Below are 19364 nucleotides of genomic sequence, written 5' to 3'. Positions count from 1 at the left end.
TTGTGAACAACACTATGCATTAGCTTATTTGATTCTATGTTAAGTCTACACTAAGTAACTTTGCCCAAGATACCCTGTGGTAGATGCAAATAAACCTAGGCAGTATAACTTGGGAGCTCATCCATGTTGGCTTATAGGGAATTTCCCATAGTTCCTGGGAACCATGAGTGTGCATTGAGTTATAAACATATCTACTTGTATATACAGATGCATGTACACATTCATAAATATTTATGGAAGTTCTCTACTCTCAAACACCCTGAAATTTCCCATTGCAAGTGTTTCTTTTGCCTTTGTTTATTAGAGAAGTTTCAAGATGGGAATGATGGTGAGAGCCTGTAGTCCTAGCTCCTGGGGAAACTGAGGCAGAAGAATCAAGAATTTTTGGTCTCTTAGCAGCATAAACAGGTTTCTCTACTGACCACAAAACCAAACAAAAACCAAACCAACCAAACAAACAAACAAACAAATTGCAGTTGAAAAATTGCCAACTCAGAGTGGCTGGGGACTGGGAAACATTTATTCCCACTTTCCTTGTGATTCTGCATCACTTGGGATTTTATTTTTAATTTATTGAGATGGGTTTTTGGTGCTGAGAGTTGTACAACGTGTGTGTGTGTGTGTGTGTGTGTGTGTGTGTGTGTGTGTGTGTGTGTGTGTGTGTATGAGTGTGTGTGTGTGTGTGTGTGTGTGCACCTTGCCACATGCGTGTGTTGAGTGAGAGAGGAACCATTATGAACTGTGGGAAAATGTATGTGGATGCCATCTGCTCATTGTGGAATGGAACTTAGAGAAACCAGCACCTTCAGAGTGATGTGAGAGAGAATGAGTCATGCTGGGAACAACATTTTCTGCCTGCCCACTCATAGGCATATTGCCAAGTTTTATTTTATTTTTTAGGTTCTAGTCTTCAGATTCAGATGAAAGAATGATATGTCTGAGGCTGATGGTGGGATACTTTTCATAAGAATTATGATTAGTGAAAAGGCTTTACTTCCCTGAGGGTGGGCATCTATTTCTTTAACCATTGTGCACGAGTATCTAGTGTCTGCTTTCTGGAACAGAATCAAGACCTAATAAATATTTGCAAGTGAATGAGTGAATAATAAATGTTTTGTTTTTATTAGATTAGATTCCATCTAGAATCGTTGCTTTCCTGGGTCACTGGGATCCTGGCAACTCAGATTGTGCTGTGGGCTATTTTTAGACTCAAGGTTCTTTGACATTGTCTTACCTATGTTTCTATTGCTGTGACTAAAAGCAACTTGAGGAGGAAAGGGTTTACTGTATCTTACAGTAGACCATCATCTAGGGCAATAAGGGCAGGAACCTGGAGGCAGGAACTGATGCAGAGACCACAGGAGGAACACTGCTTCCTGGCTTGTTTCTCCTGGCTTTCCTAGTTTGTTTTCTTATACCATCAAGGGCCACCTACAAAGAGGTGTCACATCTGCAATGGGCAGACTCCTCATAATAATTATCACCCAAGAAGATGCCCCACAGTCTTGCCTACAAGTCAACCTTATGGAGAAGCTTTCTCAATTGAACTTTCCTCTTTTCACATGACTCCAGCTTGTATCAAACTGACAAAAGAACTAGTTGGCACAGACCTATTAGCAAATCTATGTCTTAAATTATTTTACATACCAACCAAAGTTTCCCCTCGCTCTTCTCCTCTCATTCCCTCCCCCACTCCCCTTCTACCCACTCCCATCCAGTCCTCCTCTGTCTCCGTTCATATTTTTAAGGGCATGTAGAGACATCATTAAATCAGTAAGGGTTTAAAAACAGATGAACTGGGAACAACTCATGGCATAAGGCACACTGTTATTCTCATTGGGTTTATATTGTTTAGGTTAAACAAGAAAACAGATGACAGTATAACAGGGTTGGTGGTGGCACATATTACAGAAAGACAAGAAAAGTAGAAATAGCATGAAAGATGAGCACTAGATAGTGTGAACCCAACAATCAATCTTTCCTGGGGAAAGCACTGTCTAGATCCTAGAAGAAATTTAATGAGTGTTTCAGAAGGCTTGCTTCTATTAAATAAAACTTTTCAAGGATTTCAAGGACCCTGAAAAATCCTAAAGCACTGGGGAAATTATGTTCTGCTGTTTGCTTGCTTGTTTTAGCAATGTAGAATCAAAAGGCTGGGGAAAGTGAAATTCTAGAGGAAACAGCAAGGAGATAAGAGAAGGTAGCATGGGCTGGACACTTTAGTTCATTATATCAGTTTACCACAAGAATCCCTATTCATTTGGAATATTCTTCTGGCTTCATGTCAGATGAGACACAGAAAGAAAGATCCAGGAATTAGCTTAAATTCACTCAGCTAGAGATGGAAAACCCAGGAGTGAGTGCAAACTGCTAAGGCAGCTATTTCTTTATGGAGTTAACTCAGGGGATGCTCGATCAAAACCCTGAGTTTTAAACCACTGAGATAACACTGCTTCTTTCAAATGTGAAATGAAATATAAAGGCTTAATTTTTAAAGTGATTTTCTGTTTTAAAAAAACCATATAAGCCAGGTGCTGGCACATTCCTTTATCCTAGTACTTGGGAAGCAGAAGCAGGCAGATAGATCTCTGAGTTCAAGGCCAACCTGGTTTACACAGTGAGTTCCAGAACAACCAGGGCTACACAGGCTAAACCCAGTTTCCAAAAACCAAAACCAGTGTAATTCAATCTTGTTTGTAATTCAAATATAAAAAAAACCAAAACCAACCCACCAACCAACCAAACAACAAACAAACCAAACCAAAAACAAAAACCCTTCAAACTCTATAACACAAGGCTATGGTATCCCACACAAATCTTTTATTTCTTGAATATATCAAATTACTCCAGTCTTTGGGACTTTGTGCTTACAGTTTCTTCAGCCTGGAATGGCCTTCTCTAAGTTTTTCATGTGACTGGCTCTTTATCTCCAGTCAAATCTCAGGTCAAACAAACCTCTTCACGGAAGGTGCCCATATCTATTCTATTCCCATGCTCACCATCCCTTAGTCACTCTCCCCTCCTCATTCTATTTTTGTGTTCTTCCCTGCCCTTATCCTGACTTAAACGTTTCTGGTCACCGATGCTACCTCTGTCTGTCTGTTTCCTGAATGGAAGTGCCACGAGTTCGGCCACAATGGCTGCTTGTTCATTGAAATTTCTCAAATTCACCTCAGCCTGGCAAATCACAGGAGCTTCAAAAACATTTGACAGAAAAAAGGAACCGTGGCACATAGTGGATGACTACTACGGGGGTAACCAACCACTTTCTGATTGGATTTGGGGGCTATTCCACAAGAGCAAATCAACGTCTGTTACCATAAACACCATCAAATATTCTTGCTTGGGGAGGAGGTCACAGACCCTGAGGGGAATATACTTTAGTTGCTTAGCTATATGGAAGGAGTTTCAAACTCCTCATAAATATCTGTTTATACCCATGGACATATGCTACTCTTAGCCTTAATTGGAGAAACATCTCTTCGACGTGAACTACAGTGAATGCAGACTTAGGGATGCCCAAGATGCTAAAACTAAGTGAAGTTGAGGCTTGGGCTCCAAGAGGATGTTTATCCCACCTCCTTTAAGGCTCAGGGAACACTGGAGAAGAGGGTGCAGAAAGACTATAAGGGCCTGATGACAGGGAGAAGGGCTGAGAAGAGCTCTTCTAGGCACAGTGAAACCACTGGAATCATGAACTCAGCAGATGCCCTGGGCCTGGAAGGGGATTGCCTTGCCGGATCTACACTTAGTGATGATCTATCAGCTTCTGAAAGATTCTGAGAGAAAAGGAAGTCATTGTTTTCAGAAGGATATCCATTGGTGAACCCACCTGGCTACAATAAATGGTTTGTTTAAAGTAGAAGTCAACTTTCCTTCTCTACGCTGTAAACTGATGGCGTACGAGACAAGCGGTTTTTTAAGTGCAGGTTGCTTATCACTGGAGCCTCCAATATTCACAAAATTCACTGGGGCTAATGCAATAACCAGACAGTACTGTATCAAATAAACCATTTTGTGTGATGCCCAGGTCTGTGTGAGAATCAATAGAGAACTGTAGCTAAGGCCTTGGCCCCATGTTCACCTCCAGGATCATTTCCATGGATCATTTCAGCTTGGATTTAGCTAAATAGGAGCCCAAAGCACAACTCCAAATAGAAGAGCAGGAGTGACCACAAATAAAGGGATCTAGAAGAGACTGTTCCAAACAGGTTCAGCAAGCTCAGCCTGGGTCAGTTAGACAGAGAAAAATGTAGGCTGGCACAGTGTCACGCTGGAGATTGGAACAGGGAAACTGCAGGGCACCAGCTCTGATAAAATCTGGCTGTATCAAATCCCCAGGCTGAACTCTCTTCAGACTGGCCCTGAAACTAGTGAGTTTAAGGGTCTCCATAGGAAGGAATATGAAGTACACAATCTGGTACTGAATTGTCCAGTGCCCAATATGAGGAAGGAAGCACTTAGACGTGACTTCTGGGAGGTTTAATAAGTTTTCAGCTTATTCTGTATATGTGAATAGGGCCAATTTCAAAGAAAGACATGCTTCCTTTACAAAAGTAATTGGGCTGTTGCATAAACTTTGGTTCTCTCCCCAGGGTTTACAAGATGCACACCAGGAGTGTACAGCGAAGTACTTTTACAGTGCATCATTGGGAACTTTTCTTATCTTGTAGTGTTTCTACCAGTAGTCAAGTATTCCTGGATGGTTGTGACAGGATTGGAAGAGCAAACCACAGTGAAGGTGGTGTATAAGCTGGGTCTGGAAGCAGCTGTTTACAGATTGAGCTGTCCTGATCACTTTGTGAAATGGTGGTTGGGAGTTAAACAGGACTCTGCATTCTCTTCTAGTTCAGGCTCTGTGATGAGAATTTCCTGGAGAAAATGGAGTCCCCAGTAGACAGCAGTGCCTCCAAAAACTGCTCAGTGCACAGGCAAAGGAGGAAACGAACAAATGAAATCCAATTGGTTTCTGGATTGAACACAAAGGCGCTTCTCTTAGCAGATCCTCAGCAATGCTCTTCTACTGAGACTTGGCGAACAGCATGCCTGTTTGTGAAGGTCACACCTCAGTCTCCTTTCTCCACTGTTAACAAACCTGATTCTAACTCTGAAGTCTCCCCAGCTATGCTAGAGATAGAGAGAGAAGGTCCCAGAACACTGTAGTCCATTACTGAAGGAAGTTAGGACAGGAACTCAAACAGGGCAGGAATCTGGAAGTAGGAGCTGATGCAGAAGCCATGGAGGGGTGCTGCTTACTGGCTTGTTCAACATGGTTTACCGTCTACTTTCTTATAGAAACCAGGACCACCAGCCCATGGATGGCACCATCCACAATAGATGGGTCCTACCCAATCAATCACTAATTAAGAAAATACCTTACAGAAGAATCTTATGAAGGCATTTTCTCAATCGTGGACCCTTCCTTTCAGATAGCTCTAGCTTGTTCCAATTTGATATTGGACTAGCCAGCATATTGACCATGATTAGAGGTGGAGTTATTGGAGATTATTTGGAGGAATTTGAAATCCCTGAGTTTCCTAGCCATTCTGTCACCTGTTTCATAGGACTGTGAAGAGAGACAGAGTGGTAACTAAGATAGACATCTCCTAGTCTTTGCTTACAAGACTGGCTTTTGGTCCTTTGTTGCCTGACAGCCCACCTCGCTGCTGACATATGAATATACAGATGAGCATATGTGCAATGCTATCTAGGGGCTTTGATACGGAAGCTCCAGCCTGCTGAATAAACAAGATTGGAAAGCATTCTTAGGATTCTGTCCTAAGACAGCCTTTCTTGACTTCTAAATATCATGCTTTCAAATGCAGAGTTTAGAAGAGAAACCTCCATGCCATGCCTGGAACATTTACTGATTGTCAAACAGAGCATAGTGTGTTACTTCTGCTATCATACATTGAGAATTGAAATCTCACTGAATGTCAGGACAAGGCACAGGCTCCCATATTATTCAGATGTCATAAACAAAATTCAGGCATTTGGAGCACACATTGGGATCCAGCAGGCCTGCTTACACTAAGGAAACAGAAAGGACCCCTTTTAGAGATCACATCCATCTGTTTTTGTGTATTCCACTCCATGAAGTGTGTTATGTATTCTTTGCCCCCTAATCTTCTCAGAGCAGTTACAAAAGTTTTCAAATCTTTTAAGCACTCTAACAATTGTTTTCTGGAATTTATCCCTGATACAATTTCCAGTTTCTCTTTGCTTTGAGAATAAACTCTATAACTCATGTTCACAGACACAAAGTTATGTGCCTCTAAAGCCTTAACCTTTCCTTCTTGGTCTCTGTGTACATCCAACTGGCTTTCCTTCAGTAATTTCTTGTGTAATCTTTTTCTCTGTGCCAAGGATGCAATCCTATCTTAGACATGCTAACATGGTTTCTGTCACTAAGCCACACCCAAGCCCTGCATTTACTCTTGATTCACCTTAGCTCTCTGTTGACTGAACCTCAAAATGCTCTCCTTGACCGGCAAAATTCTCTCTCATTCTACCTCACTATGCTCTATTCATCCTTCAGATCTCAGTGCAGTGATTCCTCCATCAGGACCATCCTGATCTTCCTCTGATGAACAAAATCTCATCAGGCCTTGCCCTAATGCCAACACTCCCCATAACAGTGTTGCCACAGGGTACAATTAATTTACTTGCCTCTCACAGTGGTAGGAACTGCATCTGTTTTTTTTTTTTATCTATGAGTCATTACCTAACACATGATGGAGATGCTCATTCCTCATGTATCTGTAGTTTTTGAATGGATAAAAGAGTATATGAGTACTCTGCTTACAAGGATGCTCGCTGGCCCCATTTGCTACTGCCATCTCCAGAGCAGTGACATCTCATGAATCACCAGCAGGATCTACAGCAGGCTTCCCTAAAGCACATCTTGGAAGCTATCTATAGATTTGTCTCCCATTTGATTTTCTTGTCTTTTTAGACACTTGTAAAGATAAAGACCTTGCCCATCTCAGCTCATCTTTTCTCTCAGTTCACTCTGTCTGTGAAGAAACGATGACTCAGAAAACTAATGGGCCAGGCTCCCTAACGACGACAATGATTTCACTGTCTGTGATTTTCCTATTACATTTCTAAAATTGGGTCCCAATGAAGGAAAGGCCTAAGGGCACAAGTATCAGGAAGAAAATATGGATCCAGAAGCACAAATCAAAACAGCCCTGACTAGTGTTTGGGTACAAATGAATGCCTGAAAATTGATAAGAGTCTGAAAGAATAAAAAATAAAGCCAATTCCTTTGGACTAGGACAGGGTGGATTGGGAGGAACTCTGGTTGGGCGATCAGACAAGCTTGGCAATGTCTCTGGAAAGACCTGGACAGAGAAGTTCTCAGAGGAAGCAGAGGCACTTTGGTTTCCACCTGGCACATTTTGCCCAGTGTCACTGGTCTTTACAATAAACACATAAAGTTGGATTCTTCCATTTTGAAGTTTGGTAAACAGACACATAAAGGACAGATAAGTTTAAGCCAAAACCAGAACTCACCAGATTCTTAGCATTTCCAACCAAATGGGCCATCTGCACAGTCCCCCTTTGGTGGTTGGCCTGTGCAGTATGAGAAATACAATACAAGATTGCTGTAATCATTAACCTCCATGAGACAACATGAAGGATCAAGGACACAGCTTTTATGAAATATTTCCCATTCTCTGTGCTTTCTATTGGCCTGTGAGTTCCTTACAGATCTTATGAACTCTTGAAAATAATTACTACTTCCAGGTATGGGAATACACAGGCAGGGGGTGTACTTTACACAGAATATATCACTTTGCCCAACAACAATAGCCCTGCTGTATGACCTGGTATTACTGTAACAGATCTGCCCGATACAACCGGTTTATAGGTTTATGAAACAAAGAGGATCTGTGGGCTCAGGATGGGCATCACAGGATCTATCAGCTTCTGTGCTTTAGGGCCTGTGGTAGCACAGTCCATCCTCCAAGCAGCTCTGGACAAATCAGCTCACTTTGTAGTCGTGAATAAGAACAGGAAGAGGGAAGAGGAAAGGGCTAAGGTCCCACTTCCTCCTTCAGGGCATCCCTCCAATGGTCTCAAACCTACCACTAGGTCTTACTCCTTAATGGTTCCATTGTTTCCTAATAGTGCACCATGCCAGTGGAATAAAGCTTTCACGGGAGCTTTTGGAGGGACATTCTATACAAACCTTATAGAACAACGAGGTTTTACTCTACTCCAAGTCAACTCTCCAGCTCAGAATCAGTCAGCTTCTGAAGGTATGGCGGTGTCAGGAAATGACCTCAGTCTAGGACTGCTACCCCCAGGCTTCTTTCCATCACCACACTCTATCCAATTGCACAGGCCAGGGATTGAGTACTGGGATCTCTCTGGACATGAAGAATATTAATATTACTAGCTATTTTTTATTGAATTAATTAGCATTTAGTACCACACTGTATACTTGGAATGAATTACTACATTTACTCAACAAAGCAACTGCTTGTTACATGCATAAATTTTATCCCTTCTTTTATATGTGACAAAAGCCAAGGAATTGGCTTTCTCTATGTTAGGTAGACATTTCAGTTAATACCTGAATAATGAATCTTGAAGCAAATTCACAGTTACCTCGAAGCAGATAAATACTGAACAGAAGGTAACTGGCTTTTCAGGAGGGTGACAATGACCTTGATTCTTCCCAGAACAGCCATGTTTCTGCCAGGTATCTTTGAATGCCTTTACCACAAACAGTCTCTTTAGCTGCAGGATTTTACTCTATCATTTCAGGGGAACTGACTGAGAAATCTGCTTCCCCCACCACCAGGACTCTCCCACTAAGTCTGCTTCTACTCGTTCCTCTACCTTGACTATTTAATTCCTACCTCTGCTTCACAAAATACTTAACTGGAAAATCCTATAATATGAATTCCCATGTCTGGAGAATCCAGACTTGAAGAGCTGTGATGCAGTCATAAGGATTTCCTATGGGTGGTTCTTATGCACAGTTGGGGTTAAAAGCGATGGCTAAAGTTATGCGCGCGCGCGCACGTGTGTGTGTGTGTGTGTGTGTGTGTGTGTGTGTGTGTGTGTGTGTGTGTGTGTGTTAAACTAGGAAGAATCGCATCTTTCTTTTCCCCATGTGCAGAGGACAATTCCTGAAATTTGTGGGGCAGATAAGAACTTGGCCTCCAGTATCAGACAGTCTGGGCACAAATCCTGATTGGCTACGTTTTAGCCTGGTGGTTCCGGGTGCTTTACCTAACTAACCACTCCTTGCCTTGTATCTTCATCTAGCTAAAGGTACAAAGGTGATATTTTGAGACATATTAGCTGTATGCCTAACATGGGCACATAACAAGCTAATATAGGCAGGTCCACCTCCCAAAAATCAACAAAAAAGAAACTACTAATACCTGTATGGTATTAGTAGATGACATCCACTGTGGCAAGTACAACAGGGATAAAAGAAATCACAAGATGCTCCATATATATATATATATATATATATATATATATATATATTGTGTGTGTGTGTGTGTGTGTGTACTTTACCACACTATTTTTCATTTTCATAACCATATGTTGCTACTGTTAGAGAACAAATGCACTAGTTTAACAACTGAAAGCCTGTAAATCATTATCAATGCAGCGACTAGATCTCAGGGTTGTCTGATTCAAGAGTGCATGTTTTTCTACATCGTACTAAAACTTCAAGCAAACACTCATTCACATGTTCACTCATGCAGCACACAAATGCTGGTTATACACTTACTGTGAGATAAGGACTGTACTTGGTTAGAAACCTTTGCCACAGTAGGTATATAGCAGTGAATAATTTAATTGGTATATAACAAGTAAGGCAAGATGAGTGCTATAAAATAAATCAGAAAAAAATAAAGGAGGGAGGTGGGGGCAGGAGAGAGATTGAGATTACTTGGCTTCAGATGGAAAGCCAGGAGAGGATTCTCTGTTGAAGAAACATTTTATGAGATAGATGTGATAAAGCATGATTGGATTGTAAGTATTTTTAGGAGGTTAAGCCCAGGAGGATTTAACACAGAATTGGAAGATGAATATAAGAGAAAGGAGGAATCATGGAGGATTCTAAAAAAATTTTTGGCTGGAGTAACTAGGAGAATGGAGTTCTCCCTTTCTTCTTAAGATGGAAAGGAATGCTGGACAAACAGGTTTTCTCCAGGGCAGAAACCAACCAGTGCTGTTTTGAGATTTCTACTGTGTTTCTATGTAGAATTGCTGGGAAATTAGCTAGAAAGCCTCTTGGGAGTCTAAGAAGGGCTGGACGGTGAGGGAGAAGAAGCCAGGAGAATAAAATCCAGAAGCTAAGACAATGAACTCCTTAGGAAGGAAGCAGTGATTGCATGACCCTATGTGTTGGTGATGCTGAGCTCTGCTCAGAGGAGACATAGTAAAGATGACTAGATTCATTGGTGTAAGGATGGCTATGACTCTGACAAAACCCATCTTGGCAGAGTGGTACAAAGAAGAAACCAGAGAAAAGTCTTTCAAGGCTTTTTTTAAGGGGGGGCAAGAGATTGGGCCACGGCTGAAGGAAGATACAAGTTTATGAGATGAGTGAAGCCAGATGACTTACTGTGTATCTGTGGACTGCATAAAATGTTTCCCTGGAAAGGAAAACCCTGGTGCTGATGAGAGTGGGCAGAGTGCAGGTATGAAGTGATTGGAGTGAAGAGAATGAGGTCTTCCCACAGTCGATGATCAGTAGGCCCACTCATCCGCTGCCCACCATATTTTTAAAATATACTTAAGATATAAAGTGATATCAAATGACAATACAATCTTGTCCTGTTTGATCTTAACAAAATTCCCTTGGTGTAGCTACTATTATTTCCATGTTTCAGAGACACCCACCATACTTCAGAAAGGGTTTTAAATGCAGGTATGTGTTTGTGAAGCTGAGAGAGGTTGATTAGAAAATGAGTAGGCAGAGAAAGCTGTGGGGTGCACGTGGAAGTGCACGTGATGTGGGCTCTGAAGAGGGGGATGCTTCTAAATATGTGGAGAGATTGAGAAGAAGAGACTTAAAAAACAAGAATTCTGTAAATACATAAAAGGCAACAGCAAGTCTATTCTTTGGATGTACTCTGGCATTGAACTGCATGAGTTCTAATCCTAACTTTTGCTCTCAACCAGAGTGAGGCCACAGACACATTACCCTGCTTCTCTGAGGTCTGAAAAACAACACTATTCACTTCAAGATGATTGTAGGAAATTGACCCATACAAACAAGCACATTTATATCCATATACATACAGTGGAATTATAGCACCATGTCTTTCACTGATCTTTATATTAGTATTCTTTATGACATAATAAGAAGTTAGAAAAATATATATTTGTGTGTGCAAGGGAAGTGATTTTCAGCAACCTCATTGAGGATGTCATTGAAAGATGCTTCAAGATAACCCTTCTGGTGAAGAATACTTATTGACAGGATATGGATGAGTCTGTCCATCACTTTCTTGTTCAGTCCTCCATTTTGAAAAGCTGTCTTGAATGTCTAATGAAGGTAAATAGGGCAAAATTCATCTCCTAGTAATCCAGTACACAGATATGTATGAAGATAAGTAGATCCTTTCAGAACAACGAGGAAGCTGTCCTCACACTGACTCAGAAGAAAGTGTGCAGGGTGTTGTAAAGGCTAGAGTGGCTCTAATGTTAGGGTCAGGGGGTTTAGACTTGGGTCTTGGCTCTGTGCATTTACTAAGTTTTGGCTGAGACAATTCCCCACTTAAAACATGGAGATAATGGTATTCAATATGGATGGCCCTGGTGAGGAGCAGGCCAGAGACTCCAGGCATAGTCTCTGGCACCCAGCTGGAGTCCACAGGCTTCTTGGTAGTTGCTTGTCTTTCTTGGAGATTCTCTCCTCTGTGACTCTAGCTTGTGTGACTCACACACCTCCATTCATAAAGTCAAGAAGAAGGCTTCCAAAAGAAAGACAACTTTTAGTTCAGTTTTCCAGGATGAGTGGGGGTTTGTGCACAAGAATGCCACAAGAATAATTCATGCTAAAGAGAGAGTACTTGAAAGGCACAGCCCCTTGTTCTTTTAGGAAAGGAACCCCACGCTGATTGGTTAGTAACCAAAGAAGGTCTTTCAGTGTCTGCTCCCAAATTAGGTTCCAAAAAATATCAACAAGTCTTCTTTTACTTTACTGCCTACTCATTCCTGTGGCGTTTTCTTCCCCCTTGGCCTGTAGGCTGCCTAGATCAATTTCTTTTAGCTGTAATTTAGTTTTCTCCCCAGTTCGAAGCCATTGTTTCCAAATGGGTGATTCCTCTACTATCAATGGAAAGGAAGTTAAGGGATCCCTTATGTGATCAGTCACATAGAAGTGAAGATAGTACAACAAACTTCTCAAACCATTGTCCTACAGTAACATCATTTGACTGTCCTTGTTTCTGACTATATCCTTTTATCTCAAGGCTTTTAAATCAAAGGCTCAGTTGGTAAGGTGCACATCTACAAGACTGACAACTTGTTTCATGTCCAGAACCAACATGGTAGAAGGGGAGACCTGATTCCATATGCACCATGGTACACTCTCAAACAAACAAAAACAAACAAACAAAAATGAATTCTAAAAAATGGCATTCCAGTAGAACCTGTCTCTTAAAGTATGTCTATCTGAAGATCCCCAACCTGCAATGAATAGACAACTTGTGTATACATGGAGGTTGTATTATGTTTATGTGTTTATGTTAGGGTGCTTTTTACAATGTTATACACATGATTTTTTTTTTCAAGACAGGGTTTCTCTGTGTAGCTTTGGAATCTATCCTGGCACTTGCTCTGGAGACCAGTCTAGCCTCGAACTCAGAAATCCACCTGCTTCTGTCTCCCGAGTGCTGGGATTAAAGGCATGCGCCACCAATGCCCGGCCACATGACTTTTCACTTCATTACATGATAGCCTCATATATGTCATTCTTCCATTCCAGTGTCTATTATGCACTTGACATTATCCTGGTGTTGGAGGTACAGAAGGGAGCACAGTTACACATGGGCTTGCTTCCACACCACTGTCACTCAGAGTAGCATTGTAACAAAGATGTCATCACAATTTATTCACAATAGCAAACTAGATATGTTCTCTGAAGTGAAGAAACACAGTCTTAAATAGCTATGAACAGAGGGTCAGGGATGGCTTCTGGGCTGGAACTGGAGTTGAAGGCTGGTACAACAGTACATGATGGCAGAGTGGATCCACAAAAGCCTATGGCTGGATGGAGAATGTTGAGGGACCAATGATGGACTCTGTGGCTAGAGACCAGTCAACATGGGAATACTTAAGGCCAAGCAAGCAGAGAGGATGAAAAGGTAGCAGAACAAATAGGATTTTAAATACAGGTATGTTTAAAGGCACAGGATGGAAAGTAGCTATTTATTTATTTATTTAATTTGATGCTTGCATGTGAATGTATGGGTGCACATGTATGCAGAGGCCAGAGCAGTATTGGGAGCACTTTCTTCTATAATTCTCCACTGCCTTGAGATGATCTCTCACTGAACCTTAGAGCTTCCCATTTGGAGTCAGCTGGCTAATCAGTGAACTCTTCATTCCCCAATGCTGGGTTTACAGTTACACACAGCTATGTCCAACTTTTTATATGGATGCTAAGGATTTGAACTCAGGTCTTCAGGCTTACAGGCAACTTTTCTTTTATCTACAGGGTCATTTCCGTAGGGCCGCCCTTTAAAAGCATTAATTAATTAATTAATTAATGTATGTATGTATGTATTTATTATGTGTGTGTGTGTGTGTGTGTGTGTGTGTTGCCTGCATGTATGTGTGTATATCACTTGCATGCTTGATGCCTGTGGAGGCCAGAAAAGGGGGTCAGATGTCCTGGAACTGGAGCTACAGTTGTCTGTGAGCTGCCATGTGGGTGCTGAGAATTGAATCCAGGCCCTTTGCAAGAACAGCCAGAGCTCCTAATTGCTGAGCCATCTCATCAGCCTCAGGGCTCCATATTTTAAACAAAATCAATATGACTACTATATGAAGAAACAAGCCTTCATCAGAAGGGTTAAATAACAGAGAAAGAAGGAAAGCAAAACAAAAAAAGAACTAAGTTATGAAGTTCATATTCTAGATTTACTTTCTATATGAAGTATCATTTTGTATTTGGACAATGCATTGAATACAGCAAATTCAATGTACATGAAGGCCAGTTTGCCATCATCATCACTATTATCAAAGCCCCCTCTGTGGTATTCTGAATGTATTTATTTGAAGCCATCCTCTAAAAACCAAGGTTCAGTGGCACTAGCATCTAATATCACCTTGCTGGCATGCAGCAGAGGTAGGATCCCAAGCCAGCATCTTCCTGTTGTGGGAAAACAGCACTAAGGCAACTCAAGACTTCAACGTACGGTGTTCTTTCCCCAAGAGGCCCAGCACCACTTTACATCCTAAAGTTGTTTTAGAATTATTCTTAGGGAAATTGTTGGGCCACTTTGTATTTACTTTATAATAGTAAAAGATTCTTTCTCCACTTATCTAGTTAAATAAAATGTGACATTCATACCTGTAAATAAAAAGGCTCAAGTGTAGAGTAAGAAGGTTACTAAAAAGAAGCACATATCAGTGAAAGCCAAAACAGACTCATTCTGACTTGCTTTACTCCTTAGATGAACTTTAAATAGGGTTACTTGTTTTGGGTGACATTATGATATGTTTGAGGAGGCTGTTTGAGCTTAGATATGGCAAAATAAAGAAAATGTGAACCTCCCAGGAAACATGAGACACTGTAATCAAAGCCAGACAGTGCCTATCATTTACATTTACATTTCATTCTCAACCTCCATTGGATGAGGGCTTCTTATTTCTGTATTACAAAAAAGATTGGGTGCAGAGCAATTAAATAGAGTGGACCAGCTGGACTGTTATCTGACTCATGCCTTTTCCACTATGTCCCAAGGCTTCATCCATGATGTTATTTTGGTGGATGTTATTTTCCTCCCTAACTGTTTTTATTAGATTCACTTTGAATTCAAATATAAGAATTCTGATTTCCATCGTTAAGTCTGTCGATGGGGGTGAAGTAGAAATTGTTTGTTTTGAGACAAAGTGATGTTTCCATTTTGAGAGAATAAATTAAACTGGTTTAAAAATACTTAAAAATTATTCTTGTTGTGGTAGCAGTTCTATCTATATGACCAAAGTATTTAGTTTTGATCAATGCACAAAACACCAACTGAAATCAAGTATTTGGGTTTTCAGAGTCCAAGCAGGGAGGAGAGGAGAGGGGAGCCAATCAGGGAGCCAATCAGAATATAAAGCCATCGAGGCCCCTTCCAAATGGCATCAGGTCTTCTGTATGTGAAAAGCTCTGGAGATTCTGATCCATGCCACCTTCTTCTATCTCCTACCCCAATATTTATAGGAATACATACAGAGATATATTAGGTTCTCTCCACTCCCAATGAGGAAAAAAATTCCTGTGGGTAATTTGCTTTTTAGCTATCAATGCATTTAAAGGGACGCATACAAATGCAAAACAACATACGTCTATGAAAATGCCATCCCCAGTCTCAATGCTAAAGTTATCCCAAAACCTTTTCCCATGAGAAGTGATTGAAAATGCACTTCATCCCCAAAGTCTGCTTCTCTCATATGCTATACACAACCTGAAATCCCATAATCCCCCTGCAAGGATGAGAAATAAGGGTGGCTCAGAATAGGCTGACCACCTTCTCCATCCAAGAAGACGGTGGTGGGACTGAGGTGGACTCGCCATTGGTGTCCTCTTTAATACAGTCCCACTTCTAGGACAACCCCTAAACCTGAAGATTATCCAAGCTAGTTGCTTCACATGAAATGCACTTTCCAGGGAACATCAGATCTAAAGAAACAGGCAAATCACACATGGAAGAAACACAGCCAGCTCCTTGCTGGAGAAATGCTGAGATCTGCAGTGCTTAGTGGAAGAGGTACTGCCAGATGTTTACATGGCACACATGTTCACAGAGAAAGTACACACCCATGTATACATGCCATGGCAGGATAGAAGCCGAAGCAGTCCTGGGCAGAAGCCAGGGCTGGGGAGATTGTGTGCAAGACCCAGTCCATGTTCCTTTCAGACAATTAACTTAGAAACCCCACAAAACACATTTCTAGCAAGTATCAAAACTGAGCAACCTAAGAACAAACTGAACTCCAGTCTAACAACCAGCACTCCCCAGTCACAGACTAAGCTAATTCCATTTTGCTAATTGCTTTCTTGGGCATGCACCAAGTTATTAAGCAGACAGTGACACAACAGAGCTAGGATAAATGTGTGTGGCAGCATCCACTGATTGTTTTTCCTCAGCACGAGTTCCAACGACTTGTTTGCATGGTAAATGGAACACAGGGAAAATTGACAAAATATTTCTGAATGATTTTCAGGTCGGCTGCCAGCTTTGAGATCACCTTTGAAACGTTAGTCTGCACTTCAGAAAATACTTCCCTCTCCTTGGAGGAGGCAGGCTGGTTTTTCAGAGCAGATCTATATGTCAAGATACCAGCTTTCCCAGGAACGCCAGTCATCTAGTAAGCTGCAGAAAGCAGCCTCAGCGGAACCTGTGGGAAGTCCGACACCAGCCCACTTTGTCCCACCCACCCAGACACTCTCCCTCTCTGGTCTGTACCTTCCGTGTGGCAGCTGGAAGAGAGGATGGTGTTTGGAGGTCTGAAGATGTAAGGCAGGTAACGAGAGAAGCATTTCATCTTCTAAAGGAAAAAGAAAATTCTAAATGAAAAACCAGTCTCCCGAATCCATAAGGATTCTCTCGGCCTTGAAAGCTGGCTACATCACCAATATGTTTATGTAGGTTCTCTCCCAGATCTGCAGAGCTGGGGAGCCCAAGGAATAACTGGAGATGGGTCCCATTTTGCCATCAGCGCCAGAAAGCAATGCCTTACATTTCTGCAGGCAGCTCAAACTCAGAAGCCCCCAAGCAAGCTGGGATAGAGCCTCTTCATTGGCTGCAGCTCCTCGGAGCAGGATTGCTGAGTAAGTCAGTCCTGCCTGTAAACACACGCTGAAATGTTCTGCCTGAAGCGTCCACCTTTCCCGGTGTGTGCGTCTCTCAGTAATAGCAACGCAGCCGGACACGGGAGTGGTGACGATAAGTGACCATCTCCTATTTAGCTGAAAGATCAGATTAAACAAAGACAGCATAGTGTTCTGCCCTGGAGGGGCTGGCTGTTCAAAGGAGCTACCCGTAATGCCATGGATCTCAGGGATATTAAAGTACAGTGCAATGAAATGGGTCTCTGTCCTGAGCTTAATCTAGATTTAGTTCTTTTTTTTTTTTTTCAAACTCTGAGTCCAAGCTCAAACAATAGGGCTATTTATCATTTAGGTGAAGCCAAAAGCTGGGTTGAGCAGTCAGGGATGGAGGGCTAGCAGGGAGATTCACTATAGCATCCCCCTGTGCTCCACCCTCCTCCCCCAGCCATATCGCTGAAGCATGAATTTGGTCCTGAGCTGCCCTCTGTACAACTATAAAGTCACAACACAAGGGAAGAGGCCAGTTCAAGGGAACTGACCCTTCAACAGCTCATGACTCTGATGGCATAGAAAAATACAGAAAGTAAGTTAGCTCCAGAATTAGACAATTTCACCAAAATTCAGAAGAGAGAGAGAGAGAGAGAGAGAGAGAGAGAGAGAGAGAGAGAGAGAGAGAGAGAGAGAGAATATTAACTAATTGGGATTTGTTTAGTTTGGGTGCATGAAATAAAGTGACTGCAGAAGCCTGGCCAGTGGAAGGCAAGCAAGCATGGGGCTGCAGATTGGGATTTATAGGTCTGTCAAAGGCACTATTGTATATGATGAAGAGAAAGAGCAAATGTCCTTTGTGCTGCTTTCAGAGACGCAAGGGAATGATTTCAATAGTCAGTGAAAGAAAGCAGGTATTCTCCTGAGTAGGGCTTTAAAAAAACAAAATTTAAAAGAAGAACATGCCTTGAAAAAATCTCAGGACCATTTTGAAGATGTTATGGGCTCTCTACTGTACAGAAGTATTTAACTGAGCTTTGAAGGAGTATGCTGGTATGGCTAGGAGAGAATATCACAGTGGATCATAAAGCAAGGTGGAGCATGAGAATATAAAGACACTCCTACAAGTTGCCCCCCTCACCTGACTTTTGGTCTATCATAACCAGAAACTTTATACAAACTGCTGGTAGAAAGAGCCACACTACCTAGTACTGAGATCACCACAAAACCTACCTTCAACCCATGACCCAGTATAGTAGACCATTCCTTGTAAGGCACAGTTTGAGGAAAAAAACAAAAGCCTAATTCAGTGGTTTCAACCTGCGGGTCATGACCCCTTTGAGATCACATGACTCTTTTACAGGGATCACAAATCAGATATTCTGCAATCAGATGTTTCCATTATGATTCATAACAGTAGCAAATTATAGTTATGAAGTAGCAACAAAAATAATTTTATGGTTGGGGGGCACTGCAACATGAGGAACTGTATTAAAGGGTCACAGCATTAGAAAGGTTGAGAATCCCTGGCCTAAGTGCTCTAGTTTGCCCTGTGGGTGATTTCAAACTCAGAACACTGGAGCATGGAGTGGGTGGGGGTAGGTTCTTCCTAGGAGACATTTCACATTCAACTTCTGATCAGCAGTGAGGCGGTGTGGCCACTTAACATGAAGCTTCTGTTCAGCTATAAAATGGGAAGAACTCAAGGCTTGCCATGTATGTTCTCGAAAGAAATGAGACAGTTAAGTATAAAACAAAACATATTGCAGGTGCTTGATAAATTTCCACATTGCTGCTGTGTCCGTCTAATTGAGTATGAGCATGTGCCCCTCCAAGAGCCTTTGAGAGGTGGGTGTGGTTAAGATGAGTGGCACTGAAGTTTGACAGCCTTTGAAGTTAGTCCCTACCTTTGACATGAACTCACAGTGAGACCTTGGGCAACTTGAAGCCTCATGGGATGCTGATGAGGGTAATAACAGAATCTCATACAGGACTGCAAGGGTGAGCAGAATGGAACATGGGAGGGAATTAGCACATTGTAAGTTGCCAAGTCTGTGCATGGCCTCCAGGGACTTGTGCCTGACTGGGGCAAGAAGGGAATAAAGAAAAGAAAAACACAGACAGACAGACAGACAGACAGACAGACAGACAGACAGACAGAAATCTAGGATTAGGTGGTCTCAGTTCTTGGCTGGGAAAAAAACCCTGAGTGCATTAAAGCTCAGCTTGTTTATTAACCGGAACTGACCAGAGAGGCTGGGTTATTATGTACAGATAAACAAGAAGCAGGGTTTATGGAGTACAGCTGGATCAAAAAGACAGGCTTAGCCAATGTTGGCAGGAG

At 41.8% G+C, this 19364-nt stretch overlaps 1 protein-coding gene across 2 annotated transcripts in view; it reads right to left on the bottom strand.

Annotated features, from left to right (window-relative positions):
• Ppp2r2b (protein phosphatase 2 regulatory subunit Bbeta) overlaps positions 1–16746 on the bottom strand; it is a 403524-nt gene extending 386778 nt beyond the window's left edge. Inside the window, exon 1 of one of the 2 annotated variants that reach the window (XM_027397983.2) lies at positions 16668–16746. In XM_027397983.2, coding sequence (XP_027253784.1) covers positions 16668–16746 — 79 coding nt within the window. The remainder of the gene's footprint in view (positions 1–16667) is intronic. The other variant, XM_035440155.1, reaches the window with a different exon arrangement.
• Between the last annotated feature and the right edge of the window lie 2618 nt (positions 16747–19364).

Source organism: Cricetulus griseus, chromosome 2, assembly GCF_003668045.3.
Source record: "Cricetulus griseus strain 17A/GY chromosome 2, alternate assembly CriGri-PICRH-1.0, whole genome shotgun sequence".
Classification (NCBI taxonomy): domain Eukaryota; kingdom Metazoa; phylum Chordata; class Mammalia; order Rodentia; family Cricetidae; genus Cricetulus; species Cricetulus griseus.
The sequence above is the reverse complement of the archived record's forward strand: the minus strand, read 5'-3'. Positions and strand labels throughout refer to the sequence as shown.